The sequence below is a fragment of the Zingiber officinale genome, chromosome 8B (genome assembly GCF_018446385.1).
Source record: "Zingiber officinale cultivar Zhangliang chromosome 8B, Zo_v1.1, whole genome shotgun sequence".
Classification (NCBI taxonomy): Eukaryota; Viridiplantae; Streptophyta; class Magnoliopsida; order Zingiberales; family Zingiberaceae; genus Zingiber; species Zingiber officinale.
Genome location: NC_056001.1, coordinates 11,987,165 through 12,006,383, shown reverse-complemented (window position 1 = coordinate 12,006,383; position 19,219 = coordinate 11,987,165). Strand labels below are relative to the sequence as shown.

At 38.4% G+C, this 19,219-nt stretch overlaps 3 protein-coding genes across 5 annotated transcripts; 2 read left to right on the top strand and 1 right to left on the bottom strand.

The window, feature by feature from the left end:
* Window positions 1-900: 900 nt before the first annotated feature.
* On the bottom strand, window positions 901-2,738 carry LOC122013510 (serine/threonine-protein kinase RHS3-like). The gene is made up of 2 exons (XM_042569783.1): window positions 1,939-2,738; window positions 901-1,841 (listed from the first exon to the last, which is right to left on the bottom strand). The coding sequence occupies exons 1-2, from the start codon at window positions 2,736-2,738 to the stop codon at window positions 953-955; spliced, it is 1,689 nt and encodes a 562-aa protein (XP_042425717.1). The 3' UTR covers window positions 901-952.
* Window positions 2,739-4,715: 1,977 nt separating this feature from the next.
* LOC122015254 (jasmonate-induced oxygenase 4-like) lies at window positions 4,716-9,697 on the top strand. Its single transcript, XM_042572040.1, has 3 exons — window positions 4,716-5,229; window positions 6,840-7,161; window positions 9,250-9,697. The coding sequence occupies exons 1-3, from the start codon at window positions 4,760-4,762 to the stop codon at window positions 9,490-9,492; spliced, it is 1,035 nt and encodes a 344-aa protein (XP_042427974.1). The 5' UTR covers window positions 4,716-4,759; the 3' UTR covers window positions 9,493-9,697.
* Window positions 9,698-9,852: 155 nt separating this feature from the next.
* LOC122015253 (pentatricopeptide repeat-containing protein At5g46460, mitochondrial-like) lies at window positions 9,853-13,355 on the top strand. Of its 3 annotated transcripts, none has more exons than XR_006120864.1 (3): window positions 9,853-10,025; window positions 10,214-12,813; window positions 12,899-13,352. XR_006120864.1 is itself a non-coding variant. In XM_042572039.1 (2 exons), exon 2 carries the CDS (start codon window positions 10,280-10,282, stop codon window positions 12,359-12,361), a length of 2,082 nt encoding a protein of 693 aa, XP_042427973.1. In that variant the 5' UTR covers window positions 9,853-10,025; window positions 10,214-10,279; the 3' UTR covers window positions 12,362-13,355. The 3 variants fall into 3 exon arrangements, 1 of the variants encoding a protein (XP_042427973.1); XR_006120865.1 differs by lacking the exon at window positions 9,853-10,025 and having other exon boundaries at window positions 10,158-12,559; window positions 12,662-12,813; XM_042572039.1 differs by having other exon boundaries at window positions 10,214-13,355.
* Window positions 13,356-19,219: the final 5,864 nt, after the last annotated feature.

The following is a 19,219-nucleotide window of genomic DNA, read 5'->3' as shown; positions in this document are numbered from 1 at the left end:
GTCTTTTTTTAATAACTTGTTGCTTAAACTCTATAAGTGCTCAGTTATAAAAAATTTCACATACAGTGCATATTTGTAGAGGAGAAATCGAAGCCGAGAAGCAGGCATTATTTTTCAAACTAGGGTCAATGGCTGATTGAACACTCTTTTTGAGTGGAAGGGCATCAAAAGCTAAAAGATTGAAAGTAAATTTTCAAAAGCATGATCAGGTTCCGAAAATCACTCCATCTCATATCAGCAAGGTTAGTCTCGAACGCCTCCCGGAAAAATGTTAAATCCACTATGGCTATATAATAAAATATTTGAAAGCTCTTTAACAACATTGAATCACCAATGGTTATTATGTTTGAATTGTTCCTATAGTGAGTTGACTCCACTCTATAAAACATATGAAACTCCATATCTTCCACCATCAAGAATAAATTCTTTTAAGTGGCTAATTTTTATTTAAAATATACAAAGAAAATAATAATAATGAATTATAGCTTATTTTTAGAATTGGATCGGTTTAATGACTCAAACATAGAAAAATAAAAGCATTTCAAAAACACAATACACTACTCTAGGAGGAGGCAGCGGTCTCGTCTTCTTTTGCTTGATAGGATACCATTTTGCTGGAAGAAACATTAATAAAATATTTTTGGCAGGTGACTTAGGTAAACAGATGATTTTTTTTTTAATGACGAATTCACGCATGGTTAAGAATTATAGTCAAACCCCTTTGCATAAATTTTAAAAAAGAAAAGTATAAAGCACACACTAAAAGTCTTAGCTAATGCAGCCAGCAGTATCTGGTGAAGGTCAAAACACTAACGAGGCATCCAATAACATCATTTTTCCAGAATGAGAATGAGAATGATGTATTTGACTGGCATAGAAATAATGTTCGATCCTCTTATTTACAAAAACATTCCCAAGCATTAAAGAATTAATTAAATTAAACATTGTCGTCCTAGAAATACTCAAAATCAAGATTCGAAGAATCGCTGGAATGAGCTTTGTTCCCGCTGTTCCCACCTGCAAGTCCACCCTCAGCGCTCTTCTTCTTCTCCTTGCTCCCAAACTGACTAAAGTTGACCGGATCAGGAACATGTGGAGGCGCTATGCTCCTCACCAGAGCCCAATTGATCCCCTCAAAGAACGGATGCTGCTTGATCTCAGTCGCCCCTCTGTGGTAGGCGATCCTCCTCTGTGGATCCTTCACAAGCAGCCCCTGTATCAGATCCCTCGCCACCAGGCTCGCCAGTGGCGTCTCCGGGAACCTCAGCGGCTGGCTGACCACGTTTTGAAGCGTGGCCTTGTTGCCGGAGCCCTTGAACGGCGTAGTCCCATGCAACAGCTCGTACAGGAAGATGCCGAAGGTCCACCAATCCACCGCGCTGCCATGCCCCTCGCCGCGGATGATCTCCGGCGCCAGGTACTCGTGCGTCCCCACGAACGACATCGACCGCGCGTTCGTCGGCTCCGCCATGAACTCCAATTCGGCGATACCGTGGTTGTTGTTGTTGTTGCTGCTGCTGCTGCTTCCGATCCCAAAATCGGATTTGGACTTGCGGTTTTTCTTGGGTAGGATGCGGGGGAAGAAGGAGGACGGCTGGATGCAGCTCTGCACGGTCTGGTCGCCGTCGATCATCCCGGCGTTGACGACCTCGCTGCTGCTCGAGCGCGACGAGGATTTGACGAGCGTGGGGTCGACTGAGCAGCGCAGGGAGAGGTCGAAATCGGAGAGCATTATGTGTCCTTCCTCCCTCACCAGCACGTTCTCCGGCTTCAAGTCCCTGTATACAATCCCCAACATATGCAAGTACTCCAGCGCCAGTAGCACCTCCGAAGCATAGAATCTGATTCAGAAAGAGATCAATTGCAAGCTTGCTTCAAAGTTGGATTTTTTTTTTTTGGATCCGCCATACGAATGAATGATGATTAAAAAACTGAAACCTTGCGGCTTGCTCGGTAAAATGCTTGTTAGGCTGCTTCTGCCGGAGCGAATGGAGATTGCCACCGCTGCAGTACTCCATCACCAAGCAATAGAACTTCTCCGTCTCGAAGTGAGAATACAGAGTCGGCAAGAAGGGGTGATCGAGCATGATAAGGATTTCCCTCTCGGTTTGAGCTCGGAGGAGCTTGTTCCTGCTAGCAATCGACGCCTTGTCCATCACTTTCATGGCGAAGAAGGTACCAATTCCTCTGAGCTCGACGAGATACACGCTGCCGATGTCACCGTAGCCGAGGCGTTTCAGCAGTACGAAATGGCCGATGCCGATTGGGGACTCCTTGGCGTTGACCAACTGAATGGCCTCCCACCGGCAGTCGCCGCCGGTATGGCGTCTGATTGGGGCGGAAGCGACGCTGTCGATGCTGTCGCTTCGGTTGCTGTTGTTGCTGCCGCGGCTGATGGAGTCGCTCAGCTTCGCGTCGCTGCTCTTGGCGGCGCCGGCGGTCATTGTAGTTGTTGCGGAGGTCGTCGTCGAATTACCGCAGGTAGAGGTGGAGGCGCTCTCGGAAATCATGGGTAGCCTGGAACCATTATTTGCGTGCTGCTGTTTTGGGCTCGGACATGCCGCTTTGGAGGCAGCGTCGGCAGTGCCGGTGCCGGACTTGAAGATTGGCTCCGTTTTTTTCTTGTTACGTGACGGTTTTGAAGCACCACCGCCATTTCCAGTCCCGGAGTTGTTTCTTGGATCAATTCGTTTGTCGTCAAATGAAGTAGGTTCTTGTGATGTAGCATTGGTTTTCATACCAGCTTCAGACAAAAAATTAAAGAAACGAGGATCAAGAATCAAGAGAAGAAGAATGTTGAGAATCTACGTATTATCATCAAAGTCAACCTGTTGATCTCGTCGATTCCGAAGCACAATTAATTTTAGGACAAGAGGAGAACCTTCGAGCTGCATACAACGACGGATTGTTGGGCGGTAAGAAGTAATTAACCGTCACCTACCGGTTAGGGGGGGAGGTTGATCGTATTTGTGGGGTTGGGAGAGGAAAGCGTAGAAGAGATAAAATCACAAAAGGGATTTGTTTCATCGAGATTAATTACTAAAATTAGGGATTGAAGATTGGAATAGCGAGCCTGGGATAGGATGATTGAATTAGTGCGGTAAACAAGTCGAGCCGAGTCAAGTTTTAGAGTGTTTAAATTTGTTTGATAAGATAATCAAGTCGATCCGAGCCAAACTTAAAATGAATCAAGTTTTTGAAATGAATGTTCAAATTTGACTTGGTTTATTTTTTATGAGATTGAGTTTGTTTGAAACTTGGCTTGAGCTTGATTCGTTTAGATGTTATCAAACTCTCAATTCAAGCTTGGCTTAAACTTGGTTCGAGATTGGCTTGAGCTTGATTCATTTAGATGTTATCAAACTCTCAATTTAAGCTTGTTTGATTGTTTGAAACTTTTAATTGTTTGATTGGTTATTAAGATTGATAATTTAAATTTATTTATTTATTTATTTTATTTTATTTTATTATTTATTTAGCATATTGAAAAGAGTTTATTAATAAATATGGTTCGTGAATATTGTTCACGAACGTTAACGAACTGAACATATATGTATTTAAGTTTGTTTGTTTAGCTTAACGAGCTGTTCAAGCTTGTTTGTTTAATTAATTTTATGTATATTGAATGAACATAAACAAGCTCTTATCAAATCAAACACTAAATTTATTCACGAACGCTTGATTCATTTACCGCCCTAGATCGAACTGTGAGGGAGCATAACCGAAATTAAACGCGTATTTTATTATTACTATTTATTTTTATCGCCAAAAGAGAAAAAATATATATTTCTTTTGTTTTATTGCCTAGAAATCACCATTTTTTCAAGTGGAACAAACTGGTGATAGAAAATTAAAGAAAATTCATTTTTTGCATTTGTATTTTGTAAGCTTATATTTAATATAAGGGTAAATTTGCATGCACTCCCCATGGGCAAACATAACTTTACATGTAGTCCCCATCCATAAAAAACTTTCTTTTCACTCCCCAGCTAAACATATTTATCTAATTGCCCATGATATTTTTAGGTACAAAAAGTCCAAAAATCAGTATAAATCCTCTTAAATTCAGTATATTAAATTAGAATCTAGTATATTTTCTATTAAATTGAGTACGATTCTTTTTTCACCTCAAAATATACTCGATTTTAGTTTAATGTGCTGAATTTAATAGAAAATATACTCGATTTTTAATATAAAATACTGACTTTAAGAAGAATTATACTCATTTTCGGACTTTTTGTACTCAATTTTTGACTTTTTGTACCTAAAAAATATGGGTTAATTTCAATAGAAAATATACTCGATCCTAGTATAGAGTACTGGATTATAGTGTAAAGTGCTGAATTTAACAGGAATTATACTTATTTTTAGACTTTTTATACCTAAAAAATATGAGGGACAATTTTGATAGAAAATATACTCGATTTTTAATATAAAGTACTGACTTTAAGAAGAATTATACTCGTTTTCAGACTTTTTGTACTCAATTTTGAACTTTTTGTACCTAAAAAATCTGAGGGGCAATTTAGGTATCAATATTTGCATGAGGGAGTTGAAACAAGTAATACTTTGCATGCAGGGAGTGGAAATAAAATTTTGTAGGCATGGAGATTGTATGCAAAGTTATGATTACCATTGGAGATTTTTCTCTAATTTACCGTTAATATAATATAAACAAAAATGGAAATAATGATATCTTATTTTCATGTTATCTATCAGGCACGACCTCTGACAGTCTGACAAGTGACAACGATCGGCGATGGAAGCGGTTGCGGAACCTCGGCGCGTTCAAACCCTCGTGGATGCGGGCATATCGCGGCTTCCTTCTCGATACATCCAGCCTCTGGAGCTCCGGCCCGACCCCCGCCGCTGCGGAATCGACGTCGGTGGCATTCCCGTTATCGACCTTAGCCTCTCCGCAGGCGACCCCGTTCCAGCCATCGCCTGCGCTTCCAGGGATTGGGGCGCCTTCCAGGTGGTGAACCACGGGGTCTCCTCACGGCTCCTGGAGGAAATGAAGTCTGTCGGGTCGTCTTTCTTTTCCTCCCCCATGGAGGCAAAGCTCCGGTTTGCGTGCGACCCCCGGTCTCCAGCTTCTGAGGGGTATGGAAGCCGCATGCTCTCGAACGATGATGGAGTACTTGATTGGAGGGATTATTTTGATCATCACACGCTACCGGTGTCTCGGCGGAACCCTAGCCGGTGGCCGGATTTCCCAACTAATTACAGGTTCAGATGAGATTGTTCTTCCACTCAGGTTACTTTATTTATTTATTTATTTTTTGTTTTTTTAAGCATACTCAAATGACTTGTAACGCAGCCAAGAACATCCTTTTCGTTTACAATGAGTTTGGCTTGGATAAAATATAAATTTACTAATTACAACGAAGGGGCATCTAGTTTTAGGGATTTTAGGTTGGTATGGAAGAATTGGTTAACGATCAATCGATGCTTATGAATGATATCTTAGTGATTTTTTTTGGGCGTTCTTGTAGATCATACTAAGATGAAATTGACTATTTATTTTCAACTTCTGCAATATGCTGTGTACTTATAAAATTTCATGGTTAGTTGAAGGGGTTTTTTTTAGGGTTAATGTGCCAAGAGTTATTCCTCTTCATTAGCAGGGTTTTCATATGTCAATTTATGACATCAGATTCAAATTTATATGTACTGGGTTTAGACCTAGCTGTTAATAGAGAATTCCTTTTCTGGAATCTTGTATTACCACCCACTTTCTTTGAATTTATTTGAGGCCACTACGAAGCTGGTTTTGGTGGCAGTTAATTTGTTGCTCATGGATGCTCAGAAATCACCTCTTAACATGTTTGATTTTTCAGTTGTTTAGGTTCTCATTATATCTGGAATTTAGTAGTACAAAAATGACCAATTAAGTTGTTTCATTCTGGTGTTGTAGTTTCACTAATCTAGATAGTTTAAAAGTTAATATCCTTTACCTATATGCTTTGTATCGATGTACCATTAAGAAGATCTCAAGATGTCAAGCAAGGGCTTATTTTGGGTGAAGCCTTTAATGCTAATGGTAAGATTATAAGCAAATTAAACTGCTAGATACTCAAAGCTATTTGTTTCAATCTTGGTGGTCCATGTTAGAAAGCAATAGCTTTAGCAGTTTGGTTTTAGTTTTTTAGTTTACTTTTAGTTTGGAAGTTTGAACTGTATTAACATTACTTGGAAAAGATAAATCTCCTAGTTTTCTTGTTCTCAATATGGAGCTTCTCTTTAATGGAAAATTCAACATAACACAAGTTTTTCTTTGTCTTTTCATTTTGAAGGACAAAATTATATCACACACAGTAATTCTGTAGGAGAATTTTATAATTAAGAGCTTGAGAATTCTTCATTAATTAATAAATAAATTTAGTATTATCCTATCATCATAACTGTAAAAAGGGCAGCCCGGTGCACAAAACTCCTGCCATGCGGGGTCTCGGGGAAGGATCCATTGTACGCAGCCTTACCCTGCTTTTTGCAAGAGGTTGTTTCCAGAATTCCCGAATCCTTTTGGTCACATGGCAACAACTTTACCATTGCGCCAAGGCTCCCCTTCTATCATCATAAATGTGAATTTCATATTTAGGTTTATTAAGGGAGAAAAATATTTTTGGACTTTTATTAGTTTTCAAGTCTGTCTCTATGATGGACGCTATATATCAGTGTTAAGAAATAGAAGATACCTTGTATTCCGTGGACATGCATTGCTATATTTTTCTATGAATTGAATTCGCAGTATTAAGTCAGAAAACATCTTTTCAAACTCACTTCTTATTGTAATAGGTTTGTGCAAATATTTAAACTATACTGGCTAATGTTTACAGGGATACTATACTAGAATATAGTGATGGCATAAAGAAACTTGCTCAAACGTTGTTACATATGATCTCCCAAAGTGTTGGTTTACCACCTTCTTATATTGAAGATGCAGTTGGAGAAGTATATCAGAATATAACAGTCAGCTACTACCCTCCTTGTCCTCAGCCAGAACTTGCGCTTGGTTTGCAATCCCATTCTGATATGGGTGCCATAACACTTCTGATACAAGATGATGTGCCAGGACTTGAGGTACTTAAAGATGATGAATGGGCAGTCGTGCATCCTCTTTCTGGCGCTATTGTTGTCATTTTGTCTGACCAAACTGAGGTATTGCCTCTCACCCTCACCTTTGGTGTCAAAATAATATCATTTGTCCATAACTATAGTATTTGAAAGTTGAAGTTTGTTTATCTACTATAATCTGTTTTATTATAAAGAAAACTGAATAATTCTTGATACTTTTTTGATATTAATTGCATATTAATCAGCTTTCATTTCATGAGATTCAAAGGTATGGCTAAGGCACTTATGCATTTAAGATTTCTAGAAGCTTCCATGAACTGATCTCAATCTTTTCATACATTTGAACTCAAAGGTGGCAGACTATCCTCAATCCATGCCATTAACACAATTACCTGGAATCCTGTGATAAATTTCTTGCAATCTTTGTTGAACAGTTGAACTATTATTAGCACTATTTTTTATTTGATATTTTCTCTTAATTCTTTATCTGGTAATAAATCGAATGTTTCTGATAAATTCCAACTGTAAACCATTAGTCTTGGCACTTGTTCTAAAATCACCTATTACTTGAGGTTTTGTTTGCAAGTTCTAGTTTACCTTGCATAGGGTTGATTGTACAACCCCAACCAGCAACCAGCAGGTAGGTTTAAATACAAGAGGATCCCATCTTGGTTTCAGAATTGTTCGTACCTCCCCTTGAATATTAGTCATGTTAGTACTAAAATCTCGCTTTGAGGTCACAGTTAACAAAATAGATATGTCAAATGTCAATGAAATAAAATATCCCTTGCTACTCATCAACATGATGAAACTATGTCAGCTTGAAAGTTAAAAGCGTATCAATATGAATTGGACATGTAAGCATAAAGTGGGTGCCCTGGCTATAATAAATTTTATTTTAACATATATTTTAGTACTATTCAAATTATCAAATACAAATATCTCCTCAAATTATAATTAAAATTATGATATGGAAATAAAATTAATGCCAAGTAATCAGTTCTAAGCTGATTAGGAAGAGAGTATTATTTTATTGGCATAGGAGGGAACACACTTACTTAGATATCAAAAGAAGATTTACAATGCTGACTGTGCCTAGTTGCTAGAAACTTTCTTGAATGAAGGGACATTTAATTCAAGAAAAATGTTAGGGATGTGATTGTAACTATGCTATGACTACGAAATGAAACTGTGATAATGCTTTGATTTATCATACAGTATGAAGAATAGAAGACCTAGGAGGTCACCAGCCAATATAACTTTATGAGCTAGATGCATTGTTAATTTGAAGTGGAGTTGTAATGAGTTAGTTAGCATAATTTTTTGTTTATTTTACTTGCTTTGAAAGGCCTTGGTTTTACACCAACAAATTTAACATAGCTAGGTTATAATTGTTGTTTTCTTTGTACATTAATGATGGTTGATGCTTGGCACCGAATTTCAGTTCTTGGTCTATGCCAGATAACAGTCCATGCTAAGCTGTTATTGCAAGTGGTGACAGTAACTTAGGTGCCCCCAAAAGAATGTCCTAGAGGAACTTTTAGTGGTAAGATCATTTGGAACATAATCTAACAACATTTTTCTAGCCATATTAGCTCTCACTGCAGGAATATGATTTTAATTGGTTCCAATTCTTGTAACGAGCTTGTTAAAATCATATCAACAACCTTAGTTCTAATGTAGTCTGGGAGAGGCTGAGTATTAACATTATTTGTGGATAAATGATAACGAGAGGGAGAGAAGAAAGCAAAGAATTTGATATTTAGAATATATTTAGTCTATCTTTAAAAATGATAAAATGCTATGTTATTTGAATTTTTTATTGTCGGGAATGTCATATTTCATGTCATCCATTTAGTAAGTGGTCGGAAAAGTTATCAAGACATTTGAAAAGTTGATGCAGAAGATAAATTTGTTAAATTTGAAAGGTTAGGGTACATTTATTAAAACACCACCCAACATATTTTAATTCCAGTGGAAACATATATTTTCCAGTCTCACATTTACACCAATTGCTTTACACAATAAAATGGGATAAGGTTTTTCCTTGTAACTTTTTACTATTCTCGTTCTTATGTTTTCCAGATGACTTCTCTCATTATAAAACTCCATTGTTCTCTTTACTTCAACGTGTGAACTTCAGAGTTTATTCTGATTTTGATTTTTCTGCAGGTGATAACTAACGGTCAATACAAGAGTGCTGTCCATCGGGCCATCGTCAATGATCATCGTCCCCGGTTATCCGTTGCTGCATTTTACGATCCATCAAAGACTAGGAAAATATATCCTGCTCCACAGCTTGTGACAAAGAATTCTCCACGCAAGTACCGGGAGGTTCTATACGGTGATTACGTCTCTTCTTGGTACAGCAAAGGTCCAGAAGGCAAGCGCAATATAGACGCTCTTTTAATTTAATTCAACAGTAGGGAATCAGACTGCAATACGATTTATCCATGTAACAATATATGCCTAACTACACCGACACAGTGTGATTGACTTTATCTGCATTCCAATCAGGATTATTGACGAAATATGGACATTACAAGGCAATCTGTCATTTCTAAGCAACATTGGAAATATTTGTTCTGAGCAATGTGTGATATGTGGTAGTCTCCAGTTACATTTGCTTCTTGTCTCTGCTGTGTTGTATTAGAAATATGGTCCTAAGGTCGGAGCATCCTTTTGTTAGGCGGTCAGTATGGATGGCCATGTCAAGGTGTATTGTGGGGAGCGTCTATATTTTCGTTCAATCTGAACATTGAGTGTGATACTTACTATTGGTCACATTAGTTATAAGGTAGCTATTCTGCAATAATGCATTGTACATGTGGGAGAATGAATCTCTTTATTGTTGTTGTTCAATCAGAACAATGTGTGCGATGGGATTAGTCACGTACCTATGAAGATGACTCCTCAATTATTATTGCAGTAGAGCGTACAAGATCATGGTACTCTTCTTTGAGAGGTTTAAGTGTATAGTTGAGTTTAAAAAAAATTGTTCCGTTTGATTATGATGGATTAAAATATAATAAAAAAAATCAATCATGGATTAATGAATGCTAATTCTACATATAAAAAAAATATCTCGAACAAATATCTCTAACACTGGTTTAATTATTCTATCTCCTGGATGCAGCTTTGATAGAAGTTTGATAACGCGGAAGAAAAATCTAGCAGTACAACGGGCACCGAGAATGAAATTATGAAAAGGTTTCCTGCGATTACTGCGAATCCAAAAGTTGCCTCCTTCCGTTCCATCCCCGCTGCGACCCAACCATGGAAAGAAAGCGGCTCTCCCTGGAAGTCCACACTCTTCCGCCTCCTTCAGAGCCACGAAATCGACGAAGCCGCCCGCTTCTTCGACAGAATTCCTTCTCCCGGCGTCCAACTCTACACCATGATGATCAACGGCTACTGTCGAATCAACCGCCTCGATCAGGCCTTCAGACTGTTCGAGCGAATGCCGGCGAGAGACGCCGCTGCATGGAATTCCATGATCAAGGCAGCCTTAGATTGCGGGGAGTTGGATCTCGGACGCAAGCTGTTCGACGAAATGCCGGGCCGAAATGTGATCTCCTGGACGACGATGGTAAATGGCCTATCGCAGTTTGGTCGGGTTGATGCAGCAGAGGACCTGTTCTTGAGGATGCCACTGCGGGATACTGCCGCATGGAATGCCATGATCTCAGCATATTGTGACAATGGGAGAGTGGCTGACGCCCGTTCAATGTTCGATAAAATGCCTCAACCAAATGTGATTTCTTGGACCGCCATGATTGGAGGTCATGACCAGAACGGGGAGAGTGACAAAGCACTGTGCCTTTTTAGTGAACTGTGGATGTCCCGCATGAAGCTGACGCCAAGAACCTATGCTTGTATCTTAACGGTATGTGCCAATGCATCGGAATTACAACTAGGCACCCAGCTTCATGCCCATCTTGTAAGAACAAGCTATTCATTGGATCCATTTGTTTCTACTTCACTGGTCAACCTTTATGCTAAGTGCAAGCAAATTGAGGATTCAAGTAAACTATTCACCGAGAAGCAGGAGAAGGATGTCGTTTCTTGGACAGCTCTTATAACCGGTTATGGACTGAATGATAGACATGAGGATGCACTCAAAGAATTTGATAAGATGACAGCATCTCCAGTTCGGCCGAACCAGTCCACATTCACCAGTGCATTGAACTCCTGTTGTGGGCTACAAGCTCTTGAAAGGGGGAAAAAGATCCATGCAACTACTGTTAAACTGGGTCTGGATCTTGATATGTTTGTGAAAAACTCTCTGATTGTTTTGTATTCCAAATGTGGAGATATAGATGATAGTTTGACTCTGTTTAATTGTATGGATAGGAGGAATCTTGTATCCTGGAATTCTATCATAATGGGATGTGCTCAGAATGGATATGGCTCATTCGCAATAAAGCTATTTGATGACATGAGAAAGCTCAATGTGCAACCAGATGAGATAACATACACAGGTCTTCTGACTGCTTGTAGCCATTCCAGAATGCTCGAGAAGGGAAGGAACATTTTCCATATGCTGGAATGCGATCCTTCAGTTGAGGTTAAGCTTGAGCACTATTCTTGTATGGTAGACATTTTAGGCCGTTGTGCAATGTTTGAAGAAGCAGAAGAACTCATTAGAAACATGCCGATGGAACCAAATGCCACAATTTGGTTAGCTTTACTCAGTGCTTGTAGAATTCATGCTAACGTCGAAGTTGCTCGTAGAATTTCAAAGAAGGTGTTTGATATCGACCCTGAGAACAGTGCAGCTTATGTTTTGCTGTCAAACATATATGCTTCAGCTGGACAGTGGAACGATGTATCACAAACTAGACTAATGATGAGAAGTAGAGGCATCACAAAGGTACCGGGTGCAAGTTGGATTACACTGAAGGGGATGAGGCATGAGTTTGTTTGTGGAGACCGGTCTCACCCTATGGCCACAGAGGTATACAAGAAGCTTGATTGGCTGGTAGGTAAATTGAAGGAACTTGGTTACATTTATGATACAAGATTCGCCTTGCACGATGTCGACGATGAGCAAAAGGAGGCTGTGCTAGCTTATCACAGTGAGAAACTTGCACTGGCCTTTGGTCTAATTAGTACTGTGGAAGGTAGCACGATAAGAATCATAAAAAATCTTAGGGTGTGTGGTGATTGCCACTCGGCTATTAAACTAATAACGAGAGTTGTTAGGCGCCGGATCGTTTTGAGGGATTCAACCCGTTTCCATCATTTCAGGGATGGGTTTTGTTCTTGTGGAGATTGCTGGTGACCTTGGTTATAGCTTTTGGTCATTACAGAACTATATTGGCTTAATTCTATAATGCTTCCGCTCTGCTATTTAACTTAGGAGAATCAGAAAAATAAGGGAGTAATATCTGCAAAGAACCATCATCAGATTAATGTTAATGGTCTGTAAATGGATGTTTAATTACTCATGGATGACCTGAAAAAGGCTGTTCGAATTGAGGTACTCTAACATCAACAGATCGTCTGCCAGGATCAAGTACCAGTTGATACCTTGAGCCATCATTTAGCTGATGCGGTTGTACTTTATTATCTCAAAATGCAGGTTCAAGGGGCCACATGCTTGACGACATCAGGCGATGAGGGTTCATGCCAACCGGTGAAGAATTATTGTCTCATGTTCAGATGGAGCTACGATTTGGAATGAACAAAAACGATGTAGGTCAGGCTGAGTCCAACTCAACAAGCTAGATTTGGGTGAGCGAAATTGATATAGATTCGGACTATGATTTATCTATCAGTTACTCTTTGATCGATTCATTCCAAACACTATTGTGATCAGGGATCATAGTCATGGGATGAGGCTCTTCAACTCAAATCCAAATGCTCCTCATGATATGTTGCAAAAAAGGCGGGTCCCGCCGCCCAGCGGCCCCCTCACCCCTGCCCCACGAGTATGAGAGGGAGTAAATCACGGTGAATACGGGCCCGGCGATGACATGGCGGTCGAAGGTGTTTAGCACGGACAGATATTGATGTTATCGCAATTGCTGCCGCAGACCTTCGACCTCCCGACCCATGTTGCAAGAATACCATGTCATAACCGGTTGATCCCGTCCGTGGGGGCCAAATGCTCCTCATGATATGCATATACAAAATGTGGTGTCTTAATTTAATATTTTTAATAAATAAATATTTTACACTCATGTAGAAGCTGTCTTGTATATTTTATAGTTCATATTCCATCTAACTTATCTCCCTGTATGAATCAAGCTGTCTTGTATATTTTATAGTTCATATTCCATCTAACTTATCTCCCTGTTAGATTCATAAGGCTCTTGGGTGTTAGTATACTTTAAAAATGATTTTAAAAATGTAATGTTCTAATGTTAATGTGAATCTAACTTCCTCTTATGCCACAGGTTATCTTTCTAATGAAACAAGGCACATGCTATCTTTCTAATGAGACAGTGCATTTATCCTATATAAAAATAATACAATTAATTTTTTAAAAAGTAATTAATATTTTTTTAATTGTTGATAAACACACATACAAATAAAATCCCATCCCCCTCTTGTTTTTCTTCTCTATTTGGTAGATGCAGGTTGCGTCGTGGTGCTTTCGCAGCTTAGCTTGGTGGGTCTGGCGATGATGGGCAAGAACATGACCTTCGACATCGCCGAGAAAGGGCTTTCTCATCTCCTTCTGCATGCAACTACACCGCCGTGAAGGTCGCTCCGTGAGACTGAAGGAATTATAATTAAAATTTACTATACGAAACAATAAATTATATCTCGTTATGGTGAAATCCGGAAAAGAGAAAATCGTTGGATGGAGGAAGTCGCCTTGCCGTTTGCGAGAAGGTGACGGTGGCAAACGCTTCTCGACAATTCCACAAACTAAATCTCGTAGCCTTGGATGTTCTTCTTCCTCTCTTTCTTTCACATGCTCTTCGTGAACCACCCTTGGATGCACAGTTTATATGGGAATTATCCCAGGGGTAAAAAGGACTTTTCCCCTTAAGAGTAGTGGGCAACGTGGACTAGGGGTGATCACGGATCGGATTGGTTCGGTTATTAGGGTAAAAAGTTATCCGGTCCTATTAGATCAGATAATGCAATATCATGACCTACATCTGACCCTATATCCGGCGGTTCTTATGAATCAGATATTCGATGGATTGTCAGTTATTTGGATATTCGACCCTATATCCAATGAAATATAAAAGATAAATATAAGTACAACAAAAAAATAAAATATTTTAAAATGATAATAGACATTATTCATTATACATTGTAGCAGCTAATCGGAAATAGCTACTATAGCATGTAGCAGCTTATCGACAATAGCTGCTACAACGTATAGCAGCTTATCAACAGTAGTTGCTACAAATAGGGGTGATCGCGGATCGGGTTGGTTCGGTTATTGGAATAAAAAACTATCCGGTCCTACTAGATCAGATAATGCAATATCAGAACCCTACATCCGACCTTATATCCGACGGATTATTTTTTTTCGGTTTGGTTCGGTTCAGGTCGGTATAAGCGGGTTGGTCGGTTTGGTGGGTTGACTGCTCACCCCTAACGTGGACTTCCTCACATTCCCATTTCCTACATCTCCCACTCGTCCAAGGTAAGTTACTAAGACTAGTTCATCTAGGTAAGTCACTAAGATCAGTTAGTCACAAAGACTAAATAAGTCACATAGACTATATAAGAGTTTAGTCACAAAGACCATATCAGAACATCCAATCCATACTCAGAGAAAATGATTCATGCAATAGCAAACACATTGAGCGATAGATGCTAAGAAGATTGTTACACCTTACATAACCGCTCTTTGAGCAATCAATGCTAACAAAATTGTTACACTTTATTTAGTCGTTCTTCCAAATTAATCAGAGACATTCTCATAATAGCACATAACTTCTCTGTCCTAGTGGTGCATAGCTTTTATCCATGATACATCCGATCTCCTAGTGGCACACAACCATTATCTTGGAGATATCCATGTCTTGTTATTTATCCAGATTAAATAATCTTCATTTACATCAATATGAACATCTCTAATCTCTTATCATGATGACTATTATGTCAAGAGAATGTTCCATATTCAAATATTCATAATCATTTCTATACATAATAGAAATGGGTCGACCAGTGAATAATATCAAAAGATGTAAATCTATTTAATCTTCCTTTTTAGCTAGCATCTATTCATCCTAATTAGTTGCTTTACTAGTTATGCTCCATAGATCAAATCATCCATAGTCATAGAATACATGCTAAATTAAAGTAACAAACACTGATTAAAACTTCAGTAAATAGCTAAATAGCCACTAAGGATAAAAATTGAGATTAACTTATAATGTCAAAGATCTCACATAGTAGAGAAATAGGGATTCATTCTTCTACTATCTTTATTATCGCAATAGCACATGTGGTATGAATCATATATTACGATGTTATTCTCTTTACTAAAAAAGCGCATGTTTTTCTCAAATTTAATATCGTACAGATTTTAATCTAGACATACCTAATATCTAATCCTGAATTTAATATATAAATTCTAATACGGCTTTTAACAGGTTCAGTAAATGGTGGGTTGATTTACTTTGATCATTTTTAACATATAAATGATCTCAACTTGACAAAATTATCAATGCAACCTTATGGATCTATTTCTGTTCACAACTACGTAAGCTGTCCCATAAGCAATGGTCTTACCTCTATTTGTACTCAACAAATAGAGATGATTGTCCATGTGAGCGGACCAATTTTAATCTGCCAACATGCTCATCGAGATCTTATATGAATGTAACGAAATCATATGCACTGAATAAATTATGGTAAATTATACAATCAAATCACAATATCTTATTGTAATTATAATGTTGTTACATTCTACGAAGTCTCAAAGACTTTATATGTTCTCTAAATGACTCTTTAGTCATTGATATGAAAGCATAGTACATGTAGGGACATAATCAAGAATTACTTTTCTTTTAGCCACAATATTCCTCATAAAATTATATTTTATAGCTATATACTTGCGTTTTATGTGATATTTAGGATCCTTGGAAAAAGCTATTGCAGCTTGACTATCACAGTAGACAGTTACTGGACTCCCATTGTCTTTCACAATCTTCAGATGCTTCTGGAACCTTCTCAACCAAACTACTTCTTGCACAGTCATTGAACATGCCACATATTCAGTTTCCATAGTTGACAAATCTACACAAGCTTATTTCTTGATGATCTATGAGATGGCGCTATCATTCAACAAGAACACATAGCCTAATGTGGACTTTCTATCATCCAGGTCTCCAACCCAATCTGTATCTGAATAACCTTTCAGACTCATATCCGATCTTTGAAAATAGAGACAATAATCTGTTGTCGCCTTCAGATATCTAAATATCCTTTTTACTGTCTTCTAGTGTCTCGGTCCTGGGTTTGACTGACAGCGACTGACTAAGCCAAAAACATAGTTGATATCGGAACATGTATACAACATAATGTACATCAAACTACCAATAGCACTGACATATGATTTTTTATTCATTTAAGCTATTTCCTTTGAAGTTTTGGGACACATACTCTTGCTCAAAATAGTACTTTTCACAATAGGTGTATGTTCTATGTTGCAATTAGATATGCTGAAATGATGTAACATCTTATTTATATAAGACTCTTGTGACAGACCCAAAAGTCTTTTAGGACGATCTTTTATGATCTTCACCCCTAAGATGTACTCAGTTTATCCCATATCCGTTGTATCAAATTGTGATGGCTGTCACTTCTTAACTTCATTCACATACCCAATGTCATTTTCAGCTATTAACATATCATTAACATATAATGATAAAATGACATACTTTCCTTTTTCCCTTTTTAGGAAAACACGATAATCCTCATTGATCATCTCAAAATCATAAGATAAAATGACTTCATTAAATCTTATGTCCCATTGTCTTGACGCTTGCTTTAGCCCATATATTGACTTTCTAAGTCTACATACTTTCTTCTCTTGGTCTTTGATAATGAGCATTTTTATTGATTATTTTAGCTCTTAAACTTAGCATTTTCTACCTTCTCACATACTTATTGTTGTGTTTATATCATGATTTGCGAATAGGGACTTATTTTGGACTTAATTATAAATTTCATATAAATTGTGGAATTTAATTTCATATTTTTATGTGGTTTTGTAGAAAATCTAAAGAGCCATGGATTAGGGTCTGATCGGATCGAATTTGACTTGATTTGGAGGTTAAACGGAAGAGATCAAGCTGAATCAATATGGACCGTTGATCCTGATCTAGAGAGATCTTGTTCTTTCATTCAGATCTAAGTGATCCAGCCCTTCATCCTGATTTAAAGTTATCTGGACCGTTCATAGAGATCAAGGCATCAAGGGTTCACCCAAGAAGTGGAGCTCCAATTCAAACCCAATCCAAAAGCTCACTCTTCAAGCCCAATTTCAAAAATCCAATTTTCCTTCTCTTATTGGATTCGGATCTCATTCCTTCCCAAACCCGATCCACTAAGAAACCTTACCTCTTCACGCGAACGAAACATAACAGAAGTTTCTTCTCGCGACTTTCTTCTTCATGCGGACTAGGGCACTCAACTCTCCCCACCACCGACCACTTCTTCATTGTCATCGGTCGGCCATTCCACAGTCCACTCCTTTTTCTCTCAGTTCCAGCGGCGACGACAGTGGCAACACAGGCGGGAACGACGAGCTTGGCAGTGATTTCCGACCAACTCCACCTTGCCGGAGGGGTTCTCTGGCAAGATCCTTCACCTCCCGGCATTCTTCCTTCAGTTCTTCCAATTGGGGTTCAGGCGGCAGAGCAGTGTGGGTGAGCAGCCGACAGTTCATCATCTTCCAGTCAACTTCCAACCGAGGGGGTTCCTTGGTGGAAGATTCGCATCATCTTCGTTGTCGTAGCTAGCAGCAACCGGCAGTGAGCTACTGTCCACCGATTTTGGGGATTCCGAGCCGGGCCCTCGTGTGATGGCAAGGGTAGTCGTTGGTAATTGGAAGCGGATGTGTGAATTGTGGATGAATTAGCTTAGTTTAATTCTGTTACTTTTGTGAATTTACTTGTGTTGATGCTTTTGATTGAATGCTTGTATCAAACTTGATTCCCCATGTTTAAATTGCATGTATTATGCTTAATTAGTTCCATGCATACAATGTGTTCGATCAAATGCTTCAACCAATAATTAGGTTCAATTTGATGCATTTTAGTTTGCTTAATTCTTGCTTTGTCTTGTTCTTTTAATTTGGTTAAGTTCTAGTTTTGATTGAATGCAATTAGGATAGATTAGATTAGATTTCTTTAATGCTTTAGGTTTTGTTACGTGCTTAGTTTCATTGATGCTTTACTTTATGTCCTTTATTTTCTGCACTTGTAGTTAAGTTAGATTTAGTTTTCCTTTACTTGCATTGTCTTTCAATTACTAGATTAGGTTTCATTTAATGTTTTGTCATTTCGTTCCTTAGTTTAAGTGTGTTGATGGCTAAACCATAACATAGAGTGACAATGCGTTGTGGATTAATTGTTAGCACTTAGTTAGATTTCATTCCAACATTATATTAGTTTCTACTTGCTTTGCTTTTCATTTATTAGATTTAGAATCAAAAACCAAAACTCTCATTTTCATATTGAAACCCCTAAAATAGGAATAACATATGATCCTAAGTTTACCATCCTATCGTTGCTTTCGTTGGCGGACGACCCGAGTCATTTCTATGCTACATTAGCGTATGAGGGGTTTGGTACTTCATTGTTTGATGCCCAATTCACGACAAATTAGGTCGAAATCAATCTTCAGCAATGAAACATTTTGGCTGAACGATATAGATTTCTTCCTCAAGCTCATCGTTAAGGAAAGTGATTTTTACATCCATTTAATGTAATTCTAAGTCATAATGTGCCACAAAGGCTAAAATAACTCGTATTGATATAAATTTCACTACGGGAGAAAATGTCTCTTCAAAGTCAATACTCTCCATTTGAGTATATCCTTTTACAATCAAACGAGCTTTATATCTATTAATCGATCCATCAGCTTTCCTCTTTATATTGAGAATTCATTTATTCTCAATAGCTTTTCGCCCTGGAGGAAGATCGACTAAGTCTCAAACATG